This window comes from Bombina bombina, chromosome 4 (assembly GCF_027579735.1).
Source record: "Bombina bombina isolate aBomBom1 chromosome 4, aBomBom1.pri, whole genome shotgun sequence".
Taxonomy (NCBI): Eukaryota; Metazoa; Chordata; class Amphibia; order Anura; family Bombinatoridae; genus Bombina; species Bombina bombina.
The window spans coordinates 794,720,267-794,744,104 of record NC_069502.1 but is presented as its reverse complement, the minus strand read 5'-3'; the positions used below and the strand labels follow the sequence as shown (position 1 = coordinate 794,744,104).

The window sequence follows — 23,838 nt, the reverse complement described above, 5'->3', positions numbered from 1 at the left end:
AAAGTTTTTTCAGAGATTAGAGGCTTCACGCCCACGATGGGCGGAGTGGCTTGTTTGCAACGCTTTCAGGCGTCTTCTCTTTTACTCCTGTTAGTGCTGGGAGTTGGAGCGTCGTTACGCCCACGAGGGGCGGAGCTTTGTGGCGACTGTGGAGGATTCGCTCTTATCCTTCATGAAGTATTCTGGGGGGCAGAGCGTCTCTCAAGAACCAGTGTTTACTTCCCTTTCATTGCGGGTCTATCATGCTGTGCGAGTGCAGTTTGACTGCTTTTCTATAACTCTTTTTTTTTTGCTCAAACACGTTGTAGGTTTACAGTAAATGTGTGTTTCGCGAAAGGGGAATGAGGGGTTGATAGGCATCACTCAATGAAGTACTTAGTGAGCCATACGTTATATACCTTTTGGTTGGGCTCTTCAGCATTATTTTTGAGAACGACTGCAGTTCGTCAATACAACCCTGCATGTGTACAGTTAAAAAGGTTGCTGCTTAGTATTGAAAGTGACAGTAACGTCTTTTTCATTGTTTAGTTTTATTAAAGATATTTTAGCTGTTTATTTGTTATTTCATCCATTGTGATAGGATGGAACAAAGGCTCGCAGATACGACAAGAAAAGAACCCGGTCAGATAACTCAGCATGCTAAGGCACTGTGGCTGAGTTCTGTAGCAACCCCAGGGTTGCAGGTTAGATCACCGGCGAGGTCAACTCAGCCTTTCATCCTTCGGAGGTTGATAAAATGAGCGGCGCCTTGAGGCCCTTACGGGTGATTAGCCGGGATTTACAAGTACCAATACTTACATACATACATATTTACAGATGTGTATACACATATAAACACATCAGTACATATGTATACATATAGAGACTTACTTAAGTGCGTTGTAGCCCTTTGCAATTGAAGGGACAATCAACACCAGGCTGGTTAAATCAGTTTCTTTACAGATTTAAAGAGACAGTACTGTCTTTCTCTGTGCAAATTCTGTATAACAACTTTACGCTGTTTATTTGTTCCTTAATCTTTTGTGATTGGAGATGGAACAAAAAGTGTACATACTGAGTTTTCTTGTTCAGTCTTCTGGAGACAGTTTTTGTGTGTGTACCTTTAAAAAAAAAAAATGTACCTACTTTCTCTGAAGAGATTGAAATTAGGAAAAGGTTGACATTGGTATGCCATTCTTTTCTCCTATATTATCCGTAGGTGTCCTGCGCTTCCTTTTTGTTCTCCATTCGGAGTTATGGTACCTGGTATGTTTTGTTTCCATGTGGTAGGAAACATTCTTTGAGGAAGTTTTTCAGTAGTTACTGTTCCCTATTCTTCCTCTATATTACTGAGAAATCTGGACGGACTGGTGGAGACACTCTACTATTCCTGTTGAGCTGCATACACCCTTGTGCGGCAGCATATTGCTTCAAGGTTTTTGTAGAATTTCTCAGGACTGAGTATTCTAAGCAGGAGGGAATCTATTCGCAATTCAAACTGCTGAGGAACCCAATCATTTTTAGAACATGGGTGGATAAGCGAGATAAGTCGCTGCTGAAGTGAACATGAGGAATTTTTCCCACGATCCGGGACCGGATCTTGTTGGGGGCAGTCTTCCTGGCCATTCGGGCTTGTGTACAGGTTGTTCAGGATCCCTGTCTCAAGGATACAATCTGAATTCGGAAGTTTTCTTTTTCACTAATATCTGCAAACCAGATGAAATGAGAGGTGTTCTTACATCGTGAGAGAGCCCTCTCTTCTTTGGGCGTTGATCCAGAAGGGTCAATTTATGACGATCTGAGGATGTACATCTTAATGTTCCTTTCCACAGAGATTATCTCAAGTTCCTGAGGTGTGACTTTCGGGACGACCATTTTCAGTCCGTGGCTCTCCCTTTCGGTCTGGCCACGGCACTCTGACTTTTTTCTGATATTCTGGGGTCTATCCTGGCGGTTCTAAGACCATGGGGCATTGCGGTGCCATTTTATCTAGCTCCTAGTCCCATACCGACTTTGTGGGATCCTTCCTGGGAACTCACGGGTGGAAGGTAAATCTAGAGAGAAGTTTATTATTTCCGCAGACAAGGGTAACCTTACTGGGAACTCTCTTCGACTATATAACCATTAGGTTTTTCTGACGGGGGTCAGACAGTATTTGATTCTGCATACATGTCAAAGTCTTCAGTCCAATCCTCGGCCGTCAGTGGCTCGGTGCTTGGAGGTAATCACATTGATGGTGGCGACAATAGACATCATTCCGTTTGTTCGTTTTCATTTCTGGCCTCTGCTTCTAAGCATGCTCATGCAGAGCACTGGTGTTTTGCCAGCTTTGGTTCCTTGCATATCTATTGCTTGGGAGAAGCTTTTTCTATGGAGGTTGTCTATGGAACATCTGTCTCAGGGGACATGCTTTCGCAGGCCCTAAGGGAAGATTGTGACAACGGATGACAGTCTTTTCAGTTGAGAAACAGTCTGGATCTTCTTAAGAGGTTAGGATGTATGGACTCAAGCAAGTCTCTCTTTTCCATCAGCATTTTAGAGGTCAGAGCAAGGGCTAATCTGCTTCGGACCTGGCTTCAGTTGGCCTCGACCAATTTCGTCTGATTCCAGTTGAATGACATAACGACAGTGATTTACATCAGTCATACGGATTTTTTTTTTGTCCGGTTCTGACTTGAATCAGTCCCGTGTTTTGACTCTTTGCTCCTTTTGGGAGTTTGAATTTAGTTCTTAAAGTTCTTCACGGGGTCCGTTTGAACCTATGCATTCCATAAGATATTCAGTTATTATCTTGGAAAGTTTTTGCTTTTAGTTGCTATGCTCACAGAGTTTGAGTTTTCGGCATTGCAATGTGATTCATCTTATCTTAATTTTCATTTTGTTAAGGTGGTGTTTCGTACCATACCTGTTTTTTTTTCTTAATGTTGTTTCAAATGACAATATTATTCAAGGAATTTATATTTTTTCCTTGTGTCCTTCTCCTTATTCTATGAAGGAGCGGCTTTTGCATAATTTGGACATGGTCTGTGCATTGAAGTTCTGCTTGCAGGCGGCTTCGGACAATCGTCTTCCTTGTTTGTGTTTTTTTTTTTTAAGGAATCGTAGGGGGTCAGAAAGCTACGGCTACCTCTCTTTTTTTCTTTTTAACTGAAGTGTATCATCTGTTTTGCATCTGGGACTGCTGGACAGCAGCCTCCTGAAAAAATGATGGCTTCTTCCACTAGGGCTGTGGCTTCTTCATGTGCATTCAAAACATGATGCGTTTGTTGCATAGCTTTGCAAAGCTGCAACTTGTTGTTCTCTTCATTTTTTTTCCAATTTTTCCAAATTTGATGCTTTTGCCTCGTCCGAGGCTGTTTTTTGGGAGAAAGGTTCTTCAAGTAGTGTTGCCTTCTGTTGAGGTTCCCGTCTTGTCCCTCCCTTTCATCCGTGTCCTATAGCTTTGGTATTGTATCCCATAAGTAAGGATGAAATCCGTGGACTCGTCGTATCTTGTAAAAGAAAAGGAAATGTATGCTTACCTGATAAATGTATTTCTTTTACGATACGACGAGTCCACGGCCCGCCCTGTTGTTTTCTAAGACAGGTTTTATTTTTGTTAAACTTCAGTCACCTCTGCACCTTGGCTTTTCCTTTCTCTTCCTAACTTCGGTCGAATGACTGGAGTGGGAGGGAAAGGAGGAGCTATATATATAGCTCTGCTGTGGTGGTCTTTTCCTCCTCCTGCTGACCAGGAGGCAATATCCCATAAGTAAGGATGAAATCTGTGGACTCGTCGTATCGTAAAATAAATAAATTTATCAGGTATATATATATATATATATATGAGTCTCCATAGATTTGGAGTATTATGTGTTTAAATCTCCACGCCATGCAGAGTATTTCGTTTTTCTTCTATGTCCTACTCTACAGCGCCATTCTTATAGTGGTACTTGCTAGACTTATGTGTTTTAGTTATCTTTATGACAGGTGCTGACACAGAAGGGGTTTAAAAGCAGTGTGTGGATAGAGGACTTATTACCATATCATTATCCCTCTGGCAGTGTTGTGTGCTTAATCATTTATCTGATCTGGAACAGCCCCAGTGGGTGAGGTTTACCTACCCTATATCGGGGGGGGGGGGGTTTGCATGAGAATCTGCATGGTCCCTTACACTGTGTCCTTCCTCTGCTTATTGATTTATGTTATCTATAGAATACTCTAAGCAAGTAATTCTGCTTGTCACTGAGAAAAGCTATTTATTGTACTTATAGGGATAGATTTATCAAGCCCCTACGGCAGCAAGTTCTCACAAGAACCTTCTCGCCGTGATTTATCAAGCAGCGGTCACCAGACCACTGCTTCCCTAAACTCTTCGCCACCTCTATTGTGGCGAAATTCAATCTCCTCGGTCGAGTCCGACCAAGGAGATTCACAGCTCCTGCCCGCGTGTGATTGGCTGTGCGCGGGCAGGGGGCGGATTGCACGCGAGCGCAAAATTGCGCTCGTGTGCAATGTTAATTACCTACGGGTAATTTCGCCCCGCCACAGGCGAGCTGAGGCGTACAGGGGCACGTATACGCGCCCCTGTACGCCTCAGCTATGATAAATCTAGCTCATAGTGCTTATTCTCATAAAGCTGATATAGTAACACTATCAGAGTTACCCCTTTTTTGAGTTGTACTAATTGCTGGGAAATTGTACATATGTTTCCCCGATGGAGATAAACATTCTTTATTCAGTAGTTTACATTTTCTCTGCTACTATAATTTTATTTTTCATTAATCTATTAAGAGCAATGAACTTTTATTACTTTTTTTTTTTTTAGTTAATTTCCTGTTACTTATGTGTACTTTGCTGACATCTGGTGTCCTTGGTGTTAACACCCTGTCAGTTTTGCTCTATTATTTATGTCTAAGAGGGCTCCGTCTTTTTATACATATTGTAATTCTTCTGTTTTATTTAGAATATGTGCATATCTGAAGCTTATTATCATTACCAGTCTGTAATTATAATTATTTGGACAAGTTCTCGGCCTTGGACCTGTTTTTGTCAGCTTTATAATAATTGGTTTCGCAAACCCATATCAATGTGGGTTTGTTATTCTCTATCATGAGATCCTGTTTATCTCTTATTAGCAGGATCTTTTTATCTGGAATTTTTAGATGCATTCCAGTAGGTTCTCTCTGGTCTTGATAAAGGCAGAACTTGCCGAAACGCGTTGAAAAGTGACTTGTTTTTATAGGAACGGGAGAATCCTGAGACCTATGGAGCTCGAATATCATCTTTTATTACAAATAAAGCTCCTTTTTCAAATTTGGAGCCAGAACGAAACACCGGCTTCCGAATTGCCTGAAGCGGTCAGGTGACCTAATCAGCAGCGCAGACAGTGAAGACGCTGTGTACCCGTTGCGAGGAATCAAGTGTGGGGGAAAAAAACAACCTCCAAGTCTGTCAGGGAATGTGGCTGACGTAAGGAACACCAGCCTCATCAGAGGTCTGGTAATACACCACAAAGTCTCACAGAGACTATGCTACACTGACCGGTAAGTAATTCAACATATTACTCTTTGCCTTTTTAGAGTGGCATATATATATATATATACAAATATACACTGTGTATAGATTGGGACTTTGAATTCCCAGGAGCATTTATTTCAGAACTCCAATTGAACCGACAAAGCTTTTGCTTTCTCAGAAGTGACTTATATATAAGAATAAGACGCTTCTACTGCTGACAACTAGCAGTTTATTATCTTATACGGAACATTGCAGAAACTGCTTTATAAGAGACTTTGCCTTAATAAAAGTGGTTTACATATATGAAATAGACGGCTGTACTGCTCTAATATAGCAGCTCATTATCTCATACGGAACTTTGCTTCTATAAAAAAGACTTTTGGAATAATATACCATGATACTGTATCTACCCCACAGAAGACCTGACTGTAATATTACCGTTTTTTTTTATATATACATATTCCTATGCTCTAAGATCTGATGATATGCTTCTATATGCTTCATTTTAATATGTGTTTATAATATGTTTTTATAGCTTATATGTTTTTATAGTTAATATGTATGAGAGGCTCTTATGAAAATATAGGGTTCCTTTAGAGGTGTGGCCACATCCTGACCTTTAACTACATGTTTTTTGTTGTATTCTTTTTTGATTGTATTCTATTTTTTTAAAATATTTTTAATATATATTGATTAAATCCTGCCTACATTTTTCAGGAAGTTCTCTTCCCTTGCATTTATTCAGTGTTTTTATTTTATACACAACTTATAAGTGTATCTTACTACATTCACTTAGATATACCCCTCAGCTCCCCACAGAGCGCCACTTAATATCTTTCTTTTAAACTGGTTTATCATATGCCAGTCAGACATCATTGTTTCCTTTTAGCAATCGGAGACCCTCTTTTGTCTCTCTTTGGTATGGATCCTGAGCATAGAGATATTTCAGGGGAGAGGGCCCTTCATACGGAGGTGTTTTCTGATATATCCTTAAATACAGTTTCAGATCAGGGTCCTTCACGCAGTGTTGGTGGCCGAATTAGTAGTTCTGTCGGTCGTTAGTCTGATATCTTTGTTCCCCGGTCGCCCTTCTCCCCAGGGCCCTAGCCCGCATGAAATAGAAAAGGGCCTTGGTGATCTAATTTCTCCAGCTTGGCCTTGCATGATTTGGTTTCAGACCTGCTGAAGATGCCATCCTCCCCTCCGTGGAGGTTACTTCAGAAGAATAAACGGACCTCGAGTAGAAGGTCCGTCCTCAAATTCTAGATTATCTGAGGCTGTCTGTGTGGAGACCGAACGCTTAGTTCTGTCTATAAGTGGTTCTCAGATAGGGTCATTGACTTTGTAATCCATATCATAAACCTGTGACTCATCAGATATATCAAGGTCTGGTGCTCCTATCTAGTACGAGTCTCGAGGTTTTACTTGGCACAAGGTGCAAGTTCCTTGCATTTTGTTGGTTCTCTAAGAGGGTTTGGAAAAAAGTTGGTTCACTTTTTCCTTAAAAGGACAGATTTTTGCCCTTTCCGTTTTGCTACACAAGACGTTAGCTAATCTTCCAGACGTTCAGTTTTTTTTTTTGTTCAGGCTCTGGTCGGAATAGAGGCCTGCGTTTGAATTTTTTGCTTCCCCTTGAAACCTCAATCTGGTTCTTCGTGTCCTGCAACAGGCTCCATTTAAGCCTATGCTTTCTGTTGATATACAAAATTTTATCTTGGAAAGTTTCAGTTTTTTTCCACCTTTCAGTGTGATCAGGATAGGGCTGTTCTTCGATCCAAATTAGGATTTCTTCCTAGGGTAGCTTCTGCCCACAATATCAATCAGGATTATCTTTCGTTTGGATTATGAGGAAGCTGGTCAGCAGCCTCCTGAGAGGGTTACGGCCCTTTCTACTCATGCTGTTTCTTCATTCTTAGCTTTTAAGGTGAAGCTCCATGGAACAAATCTGTAAGGCGGCTTCTTGGTCCTTTTTTGCATAATTTTTGTAAATTTTACAACTTTGATGTTTTTGCCTCAAGCTGAAGTTTCCTTTGGGAGATAGGTTCTTCAAGCGGTGATGCCTTCAGTTTAGGTCCACCTGCCGTCATTTCTCCCTCCCTGTCTATTCTGTGTCCTCTCTGTCTTTGGGTATTGGTTTCCCAACAGTAATGAATGGAATCATGGACTCTCCATGCCCTTGGAAAGAAAACAAAATGTATACTTACCTGATAACTTATTTTCTTTCCTGGCATGAAGAGTCCACGACCCGCCCTGTTCTCCTAGCTTTCCATTATTCCCTCGGCTGAATGACTAGGGGAGTATGGGTAGTGGATGATATTTAAACTCTGGCTGGGGTGTCTTTGCCTCCTCCTGGTGGTCAGGTGGGGAATTTCCCAACAGTAATGCATGGAATCGTGGACTCTCCATGCCAGGAAAGAAAATAATTTATCAGGTAATCATACATTTTGTTTTTAAGTTTCTGATAGATAAAAGAAATCCTATCTTTCTCTTAAGTGTATCCAGTCCACGGATCATCCATTACTTGTGGGATATTCTCCTTCCCAACAGGAAGTTGCAAGAGGATCACCCACAGCAGAGCTGCTATATAGCTCCTCCCCTCACTGCCATATCCAGTCATTCTTTTGCAACTCTCAACTAAGATGGAGGTCGTAAAAGGTCTGTGGTGTTTTATACTTAGTTTATTTCTTCAATCAAAAGTTTGTTATTTTTAGTTGAAATAATCTTTATTGTCAAAAAGGAAGACAAGAGACATATCTAATACATCATGCCCCTAGTTCAGATAAACATATTTATATTCATTGTTACAGTCTCAGGACCTCTTATTCTGTTCGATAAAGTTTTATAATTCCATATATCTGTCTCAAACAACATGAAAATGAGTTGGAGGATGAAACAACTTCTTTCAGCAATTAGTATATCCATCCGGCTTTCCCAATGTATCTCCATCATTACTGAAATCTCTGAAAGTCCATAGAGTCCTAGGAAAAGCTCCCACCTACTGAAGTTGCCTTCAGGCATAGAAAATATATGAGGTCCTGCTTATTTTCCTGAAGTAGGAACGAAATTATCTATAGTCTTCCTTCCCCTCCCTTTTCTAATGTGTTTTCCTTTTATTTTAATAATTATAAACATTAAACATAAACTTTTGAAACTGTAAAACAATAAACTCATAACTGTATAACCTTTCCCGTCGAGCAGAGAGAGAGCCATCAAATTGTATCTAAGATGTATATAAGTTCCCCATAAAAGACTTAGTGGTAATAAGTTTAGGAGAGATCCCCTATCGTGTTATAACTCTTGAAAGACTTAAATTTCCCTTATCTCACTTCTATCTCTGTTCATGATCCAGTGGACCCAAATCTTTTGGAAATGTGTTGTTGTATCCTGCAACCAAGAGGCAGATTCTGACATAGCATATATATTATCTAACCTGTTAATCACTTCTGACCACGTTGGTGAACCTGTTCTCCAGTGTTTGGCTATACATATCCTCGTGGTTGTACAAAGTATATTTATGAATATATTGGTAGCTAAGTTTAAGGATTCATCTGAAACATGCAAGAGGGCCTGCGCCGCCGTTAGCGTCATAGATTTATCTAATAGGATACTTATCAATTTAGAAAGTTTGTTCCAAATTTGTTTAATCTCCCCACATTCCCACCACATATGCATATAATTTCCAATTTCTGCACAGCCTCTGTAACAGAGTCTACTTTTCTGCAATGTATAATGTGCAGTTCTTATGGGTGTAAGATACCACCTGTAAGATGTTTTAATAGAATTTTCAATAAGGTCTGCGCATATCAGCCCCTTGCTAATCCTAGAAAGTATTTGTGTCCATCTGTCATCATCATATGTTTCACCTAAGTCTCTTTCCCAATTCTCATGAAGCGGCAATTTGGAGCCTTTTTTTGCATCTTGTATTGCCAAGTACAGTTGTGATATTAGTTTTTTATTTCTACCTGGGGTTGCAATAATGCATTCTGTTGTAGTGTATGGGTTTAATGGTTTGTTTTGTCTGTATTTGTATATTGTGGTGGATATCTGAAGATATAGGAACCAATGTAAGGTGTCCGGCTGAAGTTTATCTTTCAGTTGGGTGTATGTGAGCATTTTACCTTTATCTAAAAAGTCTGCAACTCTGTAGAGGCCCTTATTTTCCCACTTACATATTAGTGTTTGAAATTCTGCAGGAAGTATAGCACCCAGTGGTATTATCTTAGTACCCTTGGGTATGAGGCCTAGAGAAGATGTGAAGTATTTCCACATATGCTTGGACTCCTCTGTCACCTTGAGTTTGTATAGTGTTTTGTTTGTAGTGTTTGAGGTATTCCAAACAATCATGGCTGGATCATTCACCCCAGCTAAGTCTGCCTCTAGTCTAGTCCAAGTTATTTCTCGACAGTTTTTGCTTATCAGCGTAATTTGTGATAACCTAGCTGCCTGATAGTAGTCTAGCAAATTGGGCACCCCCACTCCCCCCAGCTGTTTGTGTTGTTTTAATAGTTGGGAGGCTATTCTAGCTGTTTTGGGTCCTCGTAGGAACCTAATTAGGTCCATCTGGAGATCTGCTAGCTCTCTTTGCGGTACTTTGATTGGTAATGCTCTGAAGAGATATAATATTCTCGGTAGAATATTCATCTTTATAATCGATAATCTGCCATACCAGGAGAAACACCCCCTCCTCCATCTACCCAAATCCCTTCTTACGGTCTTAAAGATCTCAGTATAGTTTGCCTTATAGAGTCCCTCTAGTGTGTTTGTTATGTTAACTCCCAAGTATTTGATATATTTTTTAGCCCACTTAAAGTCAAAATTCGCTTCTATCAACTTACGAGTATGTAGTGGTAGTGTCAGTGGTATAGCCTCACACTTATCTGAATTTATTTTGAAGCCTGAGATTTTTGAAAATTCATCAATGACTTGATATAGATGAGGGAGTGATCTTAAAGGTTTTGTCAATGTAAGCAAAATGTCATCCGCAAATAAGGTGAGTTTATATTCTTCTTTGTTAATTTTTACTCCGGTAATGTCTTTTGCTCCCCTGATGTAGGCCGCTAAAGGTTCTATGCTTAGTGCAAATAATAGAGGAGATAGCGGGCAGCCCTGACGTGTCCCATTTAATATTTTAATTGGCCTAGACTGATGGCCCGTTGCTCTGATAGTTGCTGTTGGGTCTGAATACAGGTTTTTAATAGCCGTCATGAATTGTCCTTTGAAACCCATGAATGTTAGTGTCTCAAACATATATTCCCAGTCGACCCTATCAAACGCCTTCTCTGCGTCCAGAGATAGGAGCAGAGAAGGCGTTTTTGTCCCCACCAAGTACTCCACCAGAGACACCATTCGTCTCACATTATCTGGGGCTTCCCTTTCTTTTATGAATCCTACCTGGTCGGGATGTATCAATGAGGGTAGATATAATTTGAGTCTATTTGCTAAAATTTTTGTAAAAATTTTTAAATCTTGGTTAATCAATGAGATCGGCCTATAGTTTTGGTATTTTTTGGGATTCCGTCCTGGTTTGGGTATAACCACTATTTTGGCCTGCAATATGTCCTGTGGGATACGGGTACCCTGCATGATGTCATTGCAGAATTTGTGCAAGTGGGGGACCAGACATTTTTTAAATACTTTATAATATTCACCTGAGAACCCGTCAGGACCCGCCGCCTTGCCTATTTTAAGATCTTTTATTGCTAGGGCAATTTCGTTTATTGTTATTTCTGTGTTTAAGGCTTCCATGTCTGTAGCATTAAGTTTCGGGAGTTTAGCCTTTTGCAGAAAATGGTGTCTAAGCGTTTTTGTCTGAGTAGTATGTTGAACTTTTTTCCCGTCATAAAGAGATTCATAATATTGTGCAAAGCAGTCCGTTATGTCTTGAGGGTGATATATTAGCGTCCCGTCTTCTTTTTGTAGTTGTTGTATAGTTAGATTTTTCGTCCTTTCCCTTAGTTTGTGAGCTAGAAATCTATCTGGCTTATTAGCATATATAAAGTAATGTGCCTTCAACTTATGCATAGCTCTGAGGGAGTTCTCATTTAAAATCTTAGCTAGTGTTTGTCGCTTATGTGTAAGTTTATTGAAAATATCTGAGGTTAGTGTGCTTCTATGTTGGATTTCAAGCGTTTCTATTTCCTGTTGGAGTATCTCTATGTGAGCCTTAACTTTTTTTGTGTATAGAGCTTTTTCCTTTATCAATAAACCTCTTATGAATGGTTTGTGAGCAGCCCACGTGATTGTTGGGGTGGTTTCTGGGGTTGTGTTTATCTTCCAGTATTCTGTCAAGTTATGCATAATTTTGTCATATAATTCAGGTTTTTTCAATAAATTTGGATCATAAGTCCATGACCTTTGTCTGTCCACATTGACCAGTCCCTCTAATTGTATCTGGATAATAGAATGGTCTGACCAGACACATGCATGAATTGTGGAGCTGTGTAAACTGGGGAGTAGAATCTGACTAATAAATATGTAATCTAATTTGGTATAAATTTTGTGTGCTGGGGAGTAGTAAGTATGGTCATTCGTCTGCCCATATAACGTTACCCAGGTATCTATCACATTATGAGATTCTAAGATATTCTTAATATTTTTAGAGATGGAATTATGTCTGGTTTGTTTATTAGTGAGTTTGTGGGGCGTATCTACTTTGTGTGTTTTCAGATTAATATTAAAGTCTCCGGCTAATATGATTTTTGATTGTGACCATTGTGTCAGTAGGTGTGACAAGTGGTGAAAAAAGTTGTGCTGTTGTTCATTGGGTGCGTATATATTGCAAAGTGTAAGCGAGGTGTCTAGCATACGTCCTCTCACTATAAGATACCTGCCCTCTTTATCTGTCAGCACTTCTTCTTTGATAAAGTTAAGTGCATCATGTATAAGTATTGACACTCCTCTCTTTTTTTTGTCAGTTGTGGAGTGGTATTGTTGCGTGAAATATCTACTCCAATATTTGGGTATTTGATTATTTGTAAAATGGGTTTCTTGCAAGAATATAATATTAGCATTTAGGTTGTGATACTGTGTAATTGCTGTTTTTCTTTTATTATCCGTATTTAACCCCCTTACATTATGTGAGATTATTCTTATCTTGGGAGTCATGAGTCAGTTCCCCTCCCCTTCTCTACCTGTAGCTGACCAATATCTTCACTTGCAATGTTATGAAATCCTCTGCTCTCCTGTATAACTTTTCCTGATGGAGAAACTTTCGTCTCACCTGCTCGACGGTACATAAAATAAATTGAAATAAACAAAAAACAAACAACAATAAACATTTGAATCTTATAACATTGTTTTTCCCTGTAGCATATTTGCATAGTTCTAACCATAATGTCGGGATAGTAGTTTCTTAATATATAGAGTTACTAACAACTTAAATTTATTGAAAGTGGGAATTATATATATGGTCTAAGGAGCGGGTTGTAGTGGCATACGGCAAAGATATTGCCCAGATCTTATGTGAATGTTGGACTTAATCTGCTTATCCTCCATCACAAGTAACCAATGATTATATATAACATAAATTTTACATCTTTATGTCCATCAATATATCCCAAGCAAAGTTAGTTTTGTAGATTGACATTTATATACTCATCTGTATCCAGTATCCTCTGCCAATATTATGAGGGACACATGTAGGGTACAGTCCAAGAGATCAGGGAGTAGCGCTCTTCTAAGGATGCACCAAAAGAAGGCAAAGAAAAAAAAATCCCAGCCTCGGTCACTGTCTACTCCATGATTCAGGGTCTTTGTTTCTTCTTTGGAACTTTAGACCACTTCTCTGTTTGAGAGATGCTTTGTTGTTGTCCGCGTGGTCTTCTTCTGGTGTCTGGCTGACTTTCCCGCATTTCTGGACATTCTAATTTGAGAAGTTGGCAGGCCTCTAAGATATCCTCTTTGACTTTCACTGTGGTTGTTTTACCATCCTGGAATATATGAAGTGCGAAGGGGAATCCCCATCGATACGCTATTTGATTCTTCCGTAGCAATTGTGTTAGGGGACGTAGTGCTGAGCGTTTCTGTAAAGTTCTGAGACATAAGTCTTGGTAGAATTGTATTACAGATCCTTTGAATTTAAAAGTCGGATTCTTCCTAGCTGCCGCCATTATCTCCTCCTTTTCTTGAAAGTGGGATAATTTAGATATTATATCTCTTGGAGGTTCCCCCTCCTTTGGTTTTGCTCTAAGAGCTCTATGAGCTCTTTCCATTTGAAATTTTCCGTCTTCAGATGTCCCTGTGATGGCTTGAAATAGATGTTTTAAATACTCATTTAGTTCTGTTGCAGTTATTGATTCTGGAACACCCTTTAGGCGTATGTTGCACCTCCTGCTTCTATTTTCTAAGTCTTCCATCTTTTCAAGAATATCTTCTATATCCTGTTGTTGATCTGTCAGTTGATGTGTAATGTTAGTGATATCTTCTTCTATGGATTCATCCTTTTCTTCTAGTGTTTCCACTCTTGTTCCAAGCTCCAATATATCTTGTTTAATTTCTGCAAGACTGCTTATTATTGTATTTTGAAATGAATCCATTTTTTCCCACATCTTATTAAAGTTTGCATTGATATCTTTTTTGGAGACTAGGTGCCTTAAGTCCCCTTTAGTAGCAGGAATGTCACAATCATGTTGCTGAGGTTCCAATTCATGTTCTAACTCCTCATCTTGTGTGTTAGGTTCCATTTCCTTTATTTTATCACTTTTAGATGATTTGAAGAAAAGATTTGCTGCAGCAGATTTACATGGTGTAGTTAATTTATTTTGTCTTTTAGTTGCCATGTTGCAATGAATATTGCTAGTGCTAGAGTAACTGTGCTGCCTTTGCTTTTGTATGTTAATGCAGAGTCATCAGAGTTCAAACAATGCAGAAAGCAGCCTTTAAAGTCTTTAGTTAATGAGGGCAAATGCAGCTGTTATCTCAAACTGTATCTTCATTAAAATTTAAATGCTGCAGCTTTTTTTTTTTTTTCCTCCTTTATTTAAAAAAGTTTATACATAGACCAGTTGTAATCTCTGTTGCCTTTAGCTTATATTGTAGCTTGGGAAAAGTTATGAGGGAGAAGTGCAAACTGTCACTGTTTCATTTCTCTGCTGTGTTAAGATTATGAACTGACTTCTCCACACTTGCTTTATCTTAATATTTATTTCCCTCAGTCTTAAGTATCACTATATGTAGTGCTAAAACCAACCTGGTTTATTTGTGTATTGATTTCCCTCTGCACTGTTTAAAATAGATTGTTAGGCATTGTGTGATATTCAGCAGCTAGCTAGGAGTCCTGTCTGGTGGCCATCTTAGTTTATTCCCACATGGCTATATAAAGTTTTATAACTGTTATATTCTCATCATCCTTAAGCATGTATATTGTTTATAGGCTTACCAGACTTCTAGTGGAGATGTATCAGGTTATTGTTGATGCTGAGATGATTTTTCTGTCTCCATTTCTGAGTAGCTCCTTTTTCTTGTTTCCCTGCAGCTTGTAAAATCTTTTTCCAGCTTGAATTCCTTTATCTGCAGTTTTCTGATCACATTTTTGGTTGCTGTCTGCTATTGTAAAGTGTATTTAATGTCCTATAACAGACCTGCAAGCTTTTGAGAATTATAATCCCACTTTCTCTTGAAACTACAGCAGGAGCTCACACTTTACATGTCTGCCACCATGCTCATCCAGGCTCCACCCCCCGTTTGTTATTTTTAAATGGTACCGGAGTGTACTGTTTATCTCAGGCAGTATTTAGAAGAAGAATCTGCCTGCGTTTTCTATGATCTTAGCAGAAGTAACTAAGATCCTTTGCTCTTCTCACATATTCTGAGGAGTGAGGTAACTTCAGAGGGGGAATAGCGTGCAGGTTTTCCTGTAATAAGGTATGTGCAGTTAAAATATTTTTCTAGGGATGGAATTTGCTAGAAAATGCTGCTGATACCGAAGTAATGTAAGTAAAGCCTTAAATGCAGTGATAGCGACTGGTATCAGGCTTATTAATAGAGATACATACTCTTATAAAAGTGTATTTTAAAACGTTTGCTGGCATGTTTAATCGTTTTTTACATATGTTTGGTGATAAAACTTATTGGGGCCTAGTTTTTTCCACATGGCTGGCTTGAATTTTGCCTAGAAACAGTTCCCTGAGGCTTCCCACTGTTGTAATATGAGTGGGAGGGGGCTATTTTGGCGGGGTTTTTTTGCACAGCAAAAATTACAGACACAGACATCCAGCTTCTTCCTGCATGATCCAGGACTTCTCTGAAGGGCTCAAAAGGCTTCAAAAGTCGTATTGAGGGAGGTAAAAAGCCACAGTAGAGCTGTGGCAGTTGCTGTGACTGTTTAAAAAACGTTTTTGTCATTTGTTATTCCGTTTTTGGTATTAAGGGGTTAATCATCCATTTGCAAGTGGGTGCAATGCTCTGCTAACTTATTACATACACTGTAAAAATTTCGTTAGTGTAACTGCATTTTTTCACTGTTATTTAAAAATTTGGGAAAATTTGTGTTTCTTAAAGGCGCAGTAACGTTTTTTATATTGCTTGTAAACTTGTTTTAAAGTGTTTTCCAAGCTTGCTAGTCTCATTGCTAGTCTGTTTAAACATGTCTGACACAGAGGAACCTACTTGTTCATTATGTTTGAAAGCCATGGTGGAGCCCCATAGGAAAATGTGTACTAAATGTATTGATTTCACCTTAAACAGTAAAGATCAGTCTTTATCTATAAAAGAATTATCACCAGAGGGTTCTGTCGAGGGGGAAGTTATGCCGACTAACTCTCCCCACGTGTCAGACCCTTTGCCTCCCGCTCAGGGGACGCACGCTAATATGGCGCCAATTACATCAGGGACGCCCATAGCGATTACCTTGCAGGACATGGCTGCAATCATGAATAATACCCTGTCAGAGGTATTATCTAGATTGCCTGAATTAAGAGGCAAGCGCGATAGCTCTGGGGTTAGAGATACAGAGCGCGCAAATGCTGTTAGAGCCATGTCTGATACTGCGTCACAGTATGCAGAACATGAGGACGGAGAGCTTCAGTCTGTGGGTGACATCTCTGACTCGGGGAAACCTGATTTCTAATTTTAAATTTAAGCTTGAGAACCTCCGTGTATTGCTTGGGGAGGTATTAGCTGCTCTGAATGACTGTAACACAGTTGCAATTCCAGAGAAATTGTGTAGGCTGGATAGATACTATGCGGTGCCGGTGTATACTGAAGTTTTTCCTATACCTAAAAGGCTTACAGAAATTATTAGCAAAGAGTGGGATAGACCCGGTGTGCCCTTTTCCCCACCTCCTATATTAAGAAAAATGTTTCCAATAGACGCCACTACACGGGACTTATGGCAGACGGTCCCTAAGGTGGAGGGAGCAGTTTCTACTTTAGCAAAGCGTACCACTATCCCGGTTGAGGACAGTTGTGCTTTTTCAGATCCAATGGATAAAAAATTGGAGGGTTACCTTAAGAAAATGTTTATTCAACAAGGTTTTATTTTACAGCCCCTTGCATGCATTGCGCCTGTCACTGCTGCGGCGGCATTCTGGTTTGAGGCCCTGGAAGAGGCCATCCAGACAGCTCCATTGAATGAAATTATTGACAAGCTTAGAACGCTTAAGCTAGCTAACTCATTTGTTTCTGATGCCATTGTTCATTTGACTAAACTAACGGCTAAGAATTCCGGATTCGCCATCCAGGCGCGTAGGGCGCTATGGCTTAAATCCTGGTCAGCTGACGTGACTTCAAAGTCTAAATTACTCAACATTCCTTTCAAGGGGCAGACCTTATTCGGGCCTGGCTTGAAGGAAATTATTGCTGACATTACTGGAGGCAAGGGTCATACCCTTCCTCAGGACAGGGCCAAATCAAAGGCCAAACAGTCTAATTTTCGTGCCTTTCGAAATTTCAAGGCAGGAGCAGCATCAACTTCCTCCGCTTCAAAACAAGAGGGAACTGTTGCTCATTCCAGACAGGCCTGGAAACCTAACCAGTCCTGGAACAAGGGCAAGCAGGCCAGAAAGCCTGCTGCCGCCCCCAAGACAGCATGAAGGAACGGCCCCCTATCCGGAAACGGATCTAGTGGGGGGCAGACTTTCTCTCTTCGCCCAGGCGTGGGCAAGAGATGTTCAGGATCCCTGGGCGTTGGAGATCATATCTCAGGGATATCTTCTGGACTTCAAAGCTTCTCCTCCACAAGGGAGATTTCATCTTTCAAGGTTATCAGCAAACCAGATAAAGAAAGAGGCATTCCTAAGCTGTGTGCAAGACCTCCTAGTAATGGGAGTGATCCATCCAATTCCGCAGACGGAAAGAGGGAACCTTCAGACCAATCTTGGATCTAAAGATCTTAAACAAATTCCTCAGAGTTCCATCATTCAAAATGGAAACTATTCGGACCATCCTACCCATGATCCAAGAGGGTCAGTACATGACCACAGTGGACTTAAAGGATGCCTACCTTCACATACCGATTCACAAAGATCATCATCGGTTCCTAAGGTTTGCCTTTCTAGACAGGCATTACCAATTTGTAGCTCTTCCCTTCGGGTTGGCCACTGCCCCGAGAATTTTTACAAAGGTTCTAGGCTCACTTCTGGCGGTTCTAAGACCACGAGGCATAGCGGTGGCTCCGTATCTAGACGACATCCTGATACAGGCGTCAAGCTTTCAAATTGCCAAGTCTCATACAGAGATAGTTCTGGCATTTCTGAGGTCGCATGGGTGGAAAGTGAACGTGGAAAAGAGTTCTCTATCACCACTCACAAGAGTCTCCTTCCTAGGGACTCTTATAGATTCTGTAGAGATGAAAATTTACCTGACGGAGTCCAGGTTATCAAAACTTCTAAATGCTTGCCGTGTCCTTCATTCCATTCCACGCCCGTCAGTGGCTCAGTGCATGGAAGTAATCGGCTTAATGGTAGCGGCAATGGACATAGTGCCATTTGCGCGCCTGCATCTCAGACCGCTGCAATTATGCATGCTAAGTCAGTGGAATGGGGATTACTCAGATTTGTCCCCTCTACTAAATCTGGATCAAGAGACCAGAGATTCTCTTCTCTGGTGGCTTTCTCGGGTCCATCTGTCCAAGGGTATGACCTTTCGCAGACCAGATTGGACAATTGTAACAACAGATGCTAGCCTTCTAGGTTGGGGCGCAGTCTGGAACTCCCTGAAGGCTCAGGGATCGTGGACTCAGGAGGAGAAACTCCTCCCAATAAATATTCTGGAGTTAAGAGCAATATTCAATGCTCTTCTAGCTTGGCCTCAGTTAGCAACACTGAGGTTCATCAGATTTCAGTCGGACAACATCACGACTGTGGCTTACATCAACCATCAAGGGGGAACCAGGAGTTCCCTAGCGATGTTAGAAGTCTCAAAGATAATTCGCTGGGCAGAGTCTCACTCTTGCCACCTGTCAGCGATCCACATCCCAGGCGTAGAGAACTGGGAGGCGGATTTTCTAAGTCGTCAGACTTTTCATCCGGGGGAGTGGGAACTCCATCCGGAGGTGTTTGCTCAACTGGTCCATCGTTGGGGCAAACCAGAACTGGATCTCATGGCGTCTCGCCAGAACGCCAAGCTTCCTTGTTACGGATCCAGGTCCAGGGACCCGGGAGCAACGCTGATAGATGCTCTAGCAGCTCCTTGGTTCTTCAACCTGGCCTATGTGTTTCCTCTGCTCCCTCGACTGATTGCCAAAATCAAACAGGAGAGAGCATCGGTGATTCTGATAGCGCCTGCGTGGCCACGCAGGACCTGGTATGCAGACCTAGTGGACATGTCATCTCTTCCACCATGGACTCTGCCTCTGAGGCAGGACCTTCTAATACAAGGTCCTTTCAATCATCCAAATCTAATTTCTCTGAGACTGACTGCATGGAGATTGAACGCTTGATTCTATCAAGGCGTGGCTTCTCCGAGTCAGTCATTGATACCTTAATACAGGCTCAGAAGCCTGTCACCAGGAAAATCTACCATAAGATATGGCGTAAATATCTTCATTGGTGTGAATCCAAGAGTTACTCATGGAGTAAGGTTAGGATTCCTAGGATATTGTCCTTTCTCCAAGAGGGTTTGGACAAAGGCTTATCAGCTAGTTCTTTAAAAGGACAGATCTCTGCTCTGTCTATTCTTTTGCACAAGCGTCTGGCAGAAGTTCCAGACGTCCAGGCATTTTGTCAGGCTTTGGTTAGGATTAAGCCTGTGTTTAAAACTGTTGCTCCCCCGTGGAGCTTAAACTTGGTTCTTAAAGTTCTTCAGGGAGTTCCGTTTGAACCCCTTCATTCCATTGATATTAAACTTTTATCTTGGAAAGTTCTGTTTTTTATTTCCTCGGCTCGAAGAGTCTCTGAGTTATCTGCCTTACATTGTGATTCTCCTTATCTGATTTTTCATTCAGACAAGGTAGTTCTGCGTACCAAACCTGGGTTCTTACATAAGGTGGTTTCTAACAGGAATATCAATCAAGAGATTGTTGTTCCATCATTGTGTCCTAATCCTTCTTCAAAGAAGGAACGTCTTTTGCATAATCTGGACATAGTCCGTGCCTTGAAGTTTTACTTACAGGCTACTAAAGATTTTCGTCAAACATCTGCCCTGTTTGTCGTTTACTCTGGACAGAGGAGAGGTCAAAAAGCTTCGACAACCTCTCTCTCCTTTTGGCTTCGGAGCATAATACGCTTAGCCTATGAGACTGCTGGACAGCAGCCCCCTGAAAGGATTACAGCTCATTCTACTAGAGCTGTGGCTTCCACCTGGGCCTTTAAAAATGAGGCATCTGTTGAACAGATTTGCAAGGCTGCGACTTGGTCTTCGCTTCACACCTTTTCAAAATTTTACAAATTTGACACTTTTGCTTCTTCGGAGGCTGTTTTTGGGAGAAAGGTTCTACAGGCAGTGGTTCCTTCCGTTTAAGTTCCTGCCTTGTCCCTCCCATCATCCGTGTACTTTAGCTTTGGTATTGGTATCCCACAAGTAATGGATGATCCGTGGACTGGATACACTTAACAAGAGAAAACAAAATGTATGCTTACCTGATAAATTTATTTCTCTTGTAGTGTATCCAGTCCACGGCCCACCCTGTCCTTTTAAGGCAGGTTTACATTTTAATTAAACTACAGTCACCACTGCACCCTATGGTTTCTCCTTTCTCGTCTTGTTTCGGTCGAATGACTGGATATGGCAGTGAGGGGAGGAGCTATATAGCAGCTCTGCTGTGGGTGATCCTCTTGCAACTTCCTGTTGGGAAGGAGAATATCCCACAAGTAATGGATGATCCGTGGACTGGATACACTACAAGAGAAATAAATTTATCAGGTAAGCATATATTATGTTTTTGGGTTGTGGATTAATTTTCAGAGGAAAATGGGTGTTATTATTCTATCCCTCCCTCTCTAATGACTCTTCCGTGGAGTTCCACATCTTAGGAATTGCTATCCCATACGTCACTAGCTCATGGACTCTTGCCAATTACATGAAATAAAACTTAATTTATGTAAGAACTTACCTGATAAATGAATATCTTTCATATTGGCAAGAGTCCACGAGACCCAGCCTTTTTATGGTGGTTATGATTTTTTTGTATAAAGCACAATTATTTCCAAATTCCTTTGTTGATGCTTTTTACTCCTTTCTTTATCACCGCACTACTTGGCTATTCGTTAAACTGAATTGTGGGTATGGTGAGCGGTGTATTTATAGGCATTTTGAGGTTTGGGAAACTTTGCCCCTCCTGGTAGGATTGTATATCCCATACGTCAGTAGCTCATGGACTCTTGCCAATATGAAAGAAATGAATTTATCAGGTAAGTTCTTACATAAATTAAGTTATTTCCCAAAAGTAATGAATGCAGCTGTGGACTCTTTCCATCGGAAGAAAAGAAAATTATAAAGTAAGCATAATTCATGGTTTTTTTAATCACTTAATTGCTATATAGCGTTTAGTTTAGTTTTGTTTTTTGCAAATATTAGGATAGTGGAATATTAGGATAGTGGTCTTTTAGAGATTTTGTATAAGTGATTCTTATGTGTTTTCCTACATCTGTACAATCTTTGGATCTGAGATCTTCTGGAAATATTTTTGTTACATGTTTTTTTATAATGTTTGCTATAAAATGAATAAAAAATATTATTTAATGTCTAGTAAACTGCCCTTAAAGGACACTCAAGTTAAAAATTAAACTTTCATGATTCAGATAGATCATGCAATTTTAAATAGTTTTCCCATTTACTTCCATTAACAAATTGTGCGCATTCTTTTTATATTTACTTTTTGAGTCCCCAACTCCTACTGATTCACAGAATATATGTATATGCGTTTGTGATTGGCTAATGGCTGTCACATGATTTAGGAGGAGTGGAAATAGACATAACTTTGAAATTTGTCCAAACAAAAATCTACTACTCATTTGAAGTTCATACTAAGAGATATTGTTTTGTCCTGTTATTATGCATTTGTTGATTATGCAAACCTACTGTATTTACTGGTTCTTTAAGCATTAGCATGAAGCTTGGGAAAGGTGTAGGGTCATAGCCTGCCCTTTACTATGAAGCTAGGGAAAGGTGTAGGGTCATAGCCTGCCCTTTACTCCTGTGGTAGACGCTCATTCATCACAGTTGAAATGTCCTGAAAATATACTAATTATATAATTAATAACCAACATTAATCCCATTGTATTTCTTATCAACAGGTGAATTTACAAACTGCAGTAATCCTAGTCCTAGCCATGGTGAAAATACAGATGCTTGTTTCAATCTTCCTGAAAATCAAAGACGCAACATGGGAAATATATGTTCTGAATGTGGGAAAATGTTTACCAGGAATTCAAATTGTTTAAGACATCAGAAAATTCATACAGGAGAGAAAGCATTTTCATGTTCTGAATGTGGAAAATGTTTTGCTCGGAAATCGTATCTTATTACACATCTGAAAATACATACAGGAGAGAAAGCATTTTCATGTTCTGAATGTGGGAAGTGTTTTACTGAGAAATCAATTCTTGTTACACATCAGAAAATTCATACAGGAGAGAAAGCATTTTCATGTTCTGAATGTGGAAAACGTTTTGCTCGGAAATCATATCTTATTACACATCAGAAAATACATACAGGAGAGAAAGCATTTTCATGTTTTGAATGTGGAAAATGTTTTGTTCAGAAATCAGCTCTTATTGCACATCAGATAATTCATACCGGTGAGAAAGCATTTTCATGTTCTGAATGTGGAAAATATTTTGCTTGGAAATCATATCTTATTACACATCAGAAAATACATACAGGAGAAAAAGAATTTTCATGTTTTGAATGTGGGAAATGTTTTGTTCAGAAATCAGCTCTTAATGCACATCAGAAAATTCATACAGGTGAGAAAGCATTTTCATGTTCTGAATGTGGGAAATGCTTTGCTCTAAAATCAACTCTTATTAGACATCAGAAAACTCATACAGGATAGAAAGCATTTTCATATTTTGAATATGGAAAATGTTTTACCAGCAAAGGAAATGTTGTTACTCATCAAAAATTTCATGCAGGAGAGAGAGGATTTCCGTGTTCTAAATGTGGAAAAGGTTTTGCTCAGAAGTTACAACTTATAAATTTTCTGATGCGCAATAATATGGGAGAGAAAGCATTGTCATGTTTTGTATAGGGTAAAGCCCTACATTAACTTAAAATGCGCAAGAGCCTTCCAAAAGCCCTTATCTGATTTAGGATAGTCCCCCCTAGCATAAAATTGTGTTGTGCTGAAATATAACAAAAATATATATTTTTTTCTTCATACAGCTGGTGAGGACCCCTAATCCATTACTCATGGGAATTACTCTTCCATTAGGGGGAGGCAAAGATTCCCAAACCCCAATAACTATATAACCCCTCCCACCTCACACATACGTTAGTTTCTCTTGTTAAGTGTGTTCAGTCCACGGGTCATCCATTACTTATGGGATATATTCTCCTTCCCAACAGGAAGTTGCAAGAGGATCACCCAAGCAGAGCTGCTATACAGCTCCTCCCCTCACATGTCATATCCAGTCAATCTCTTGCAACCCTCAACAAAGAAGGAGGTCGCGAGAGGAGCTGGAATTTTTACTTAATTATTCTTCAATCAAAAGTTTGTTATTTTAAAAGGCACCGGAGTGTGCTGTTTTTCTATCTCAGGCAGTATTTGGAAGAAGAAACTGCCTGCGTTTTCTATGATCTTAGCAGGCGTAACTAAGATCCACTGGCTGTTCTCGACATTCTGAGGAGTGGGGTAACTTCAGAAAATGGGAATAGCATGCGGGGTCTCCCGCAAATGAGGTATGTGCAGTACAATATTTTCTGGGAATGGAATTGACTAAGAAAACACTGCTGTTACCCGTATGATGTAAGTACAGCCTTAAA

The 23,838-nt window shown here is 40.1% G+C and overlaps 1 protein-coding gene across 4 annotated transcripts in view; it reads left to right on the top strand.

Moving 5' to 3' along the window:
- Window positions 1-23,416, top strand: part of LOC128656998 (gastrula zinc finger protein XlCGF57.1-like) — a 149,518-nt gene extending 126,102 nt beyond the window's left edge. For all 4 annotated transcript variants that reach the window (XM_053711211.1, XM_053711213.1, XM_053711210.1 and 1 more), the window contains one exon: window positions 22,149-23,416. In XM_053711211.1, the coding sequence (XP_053567186.1) occupies window positions 22,149-22,909 (761 nt within the window). In that variant the 3' untranslated portion in view covers window positions 22,910-23,416. The remainder of the gene's footprint in view (window positions 1-22,148) is intronic.
- The last annotated feature ends 422 nt before the right edge of the window (window positions 23,417-23,838 follow it).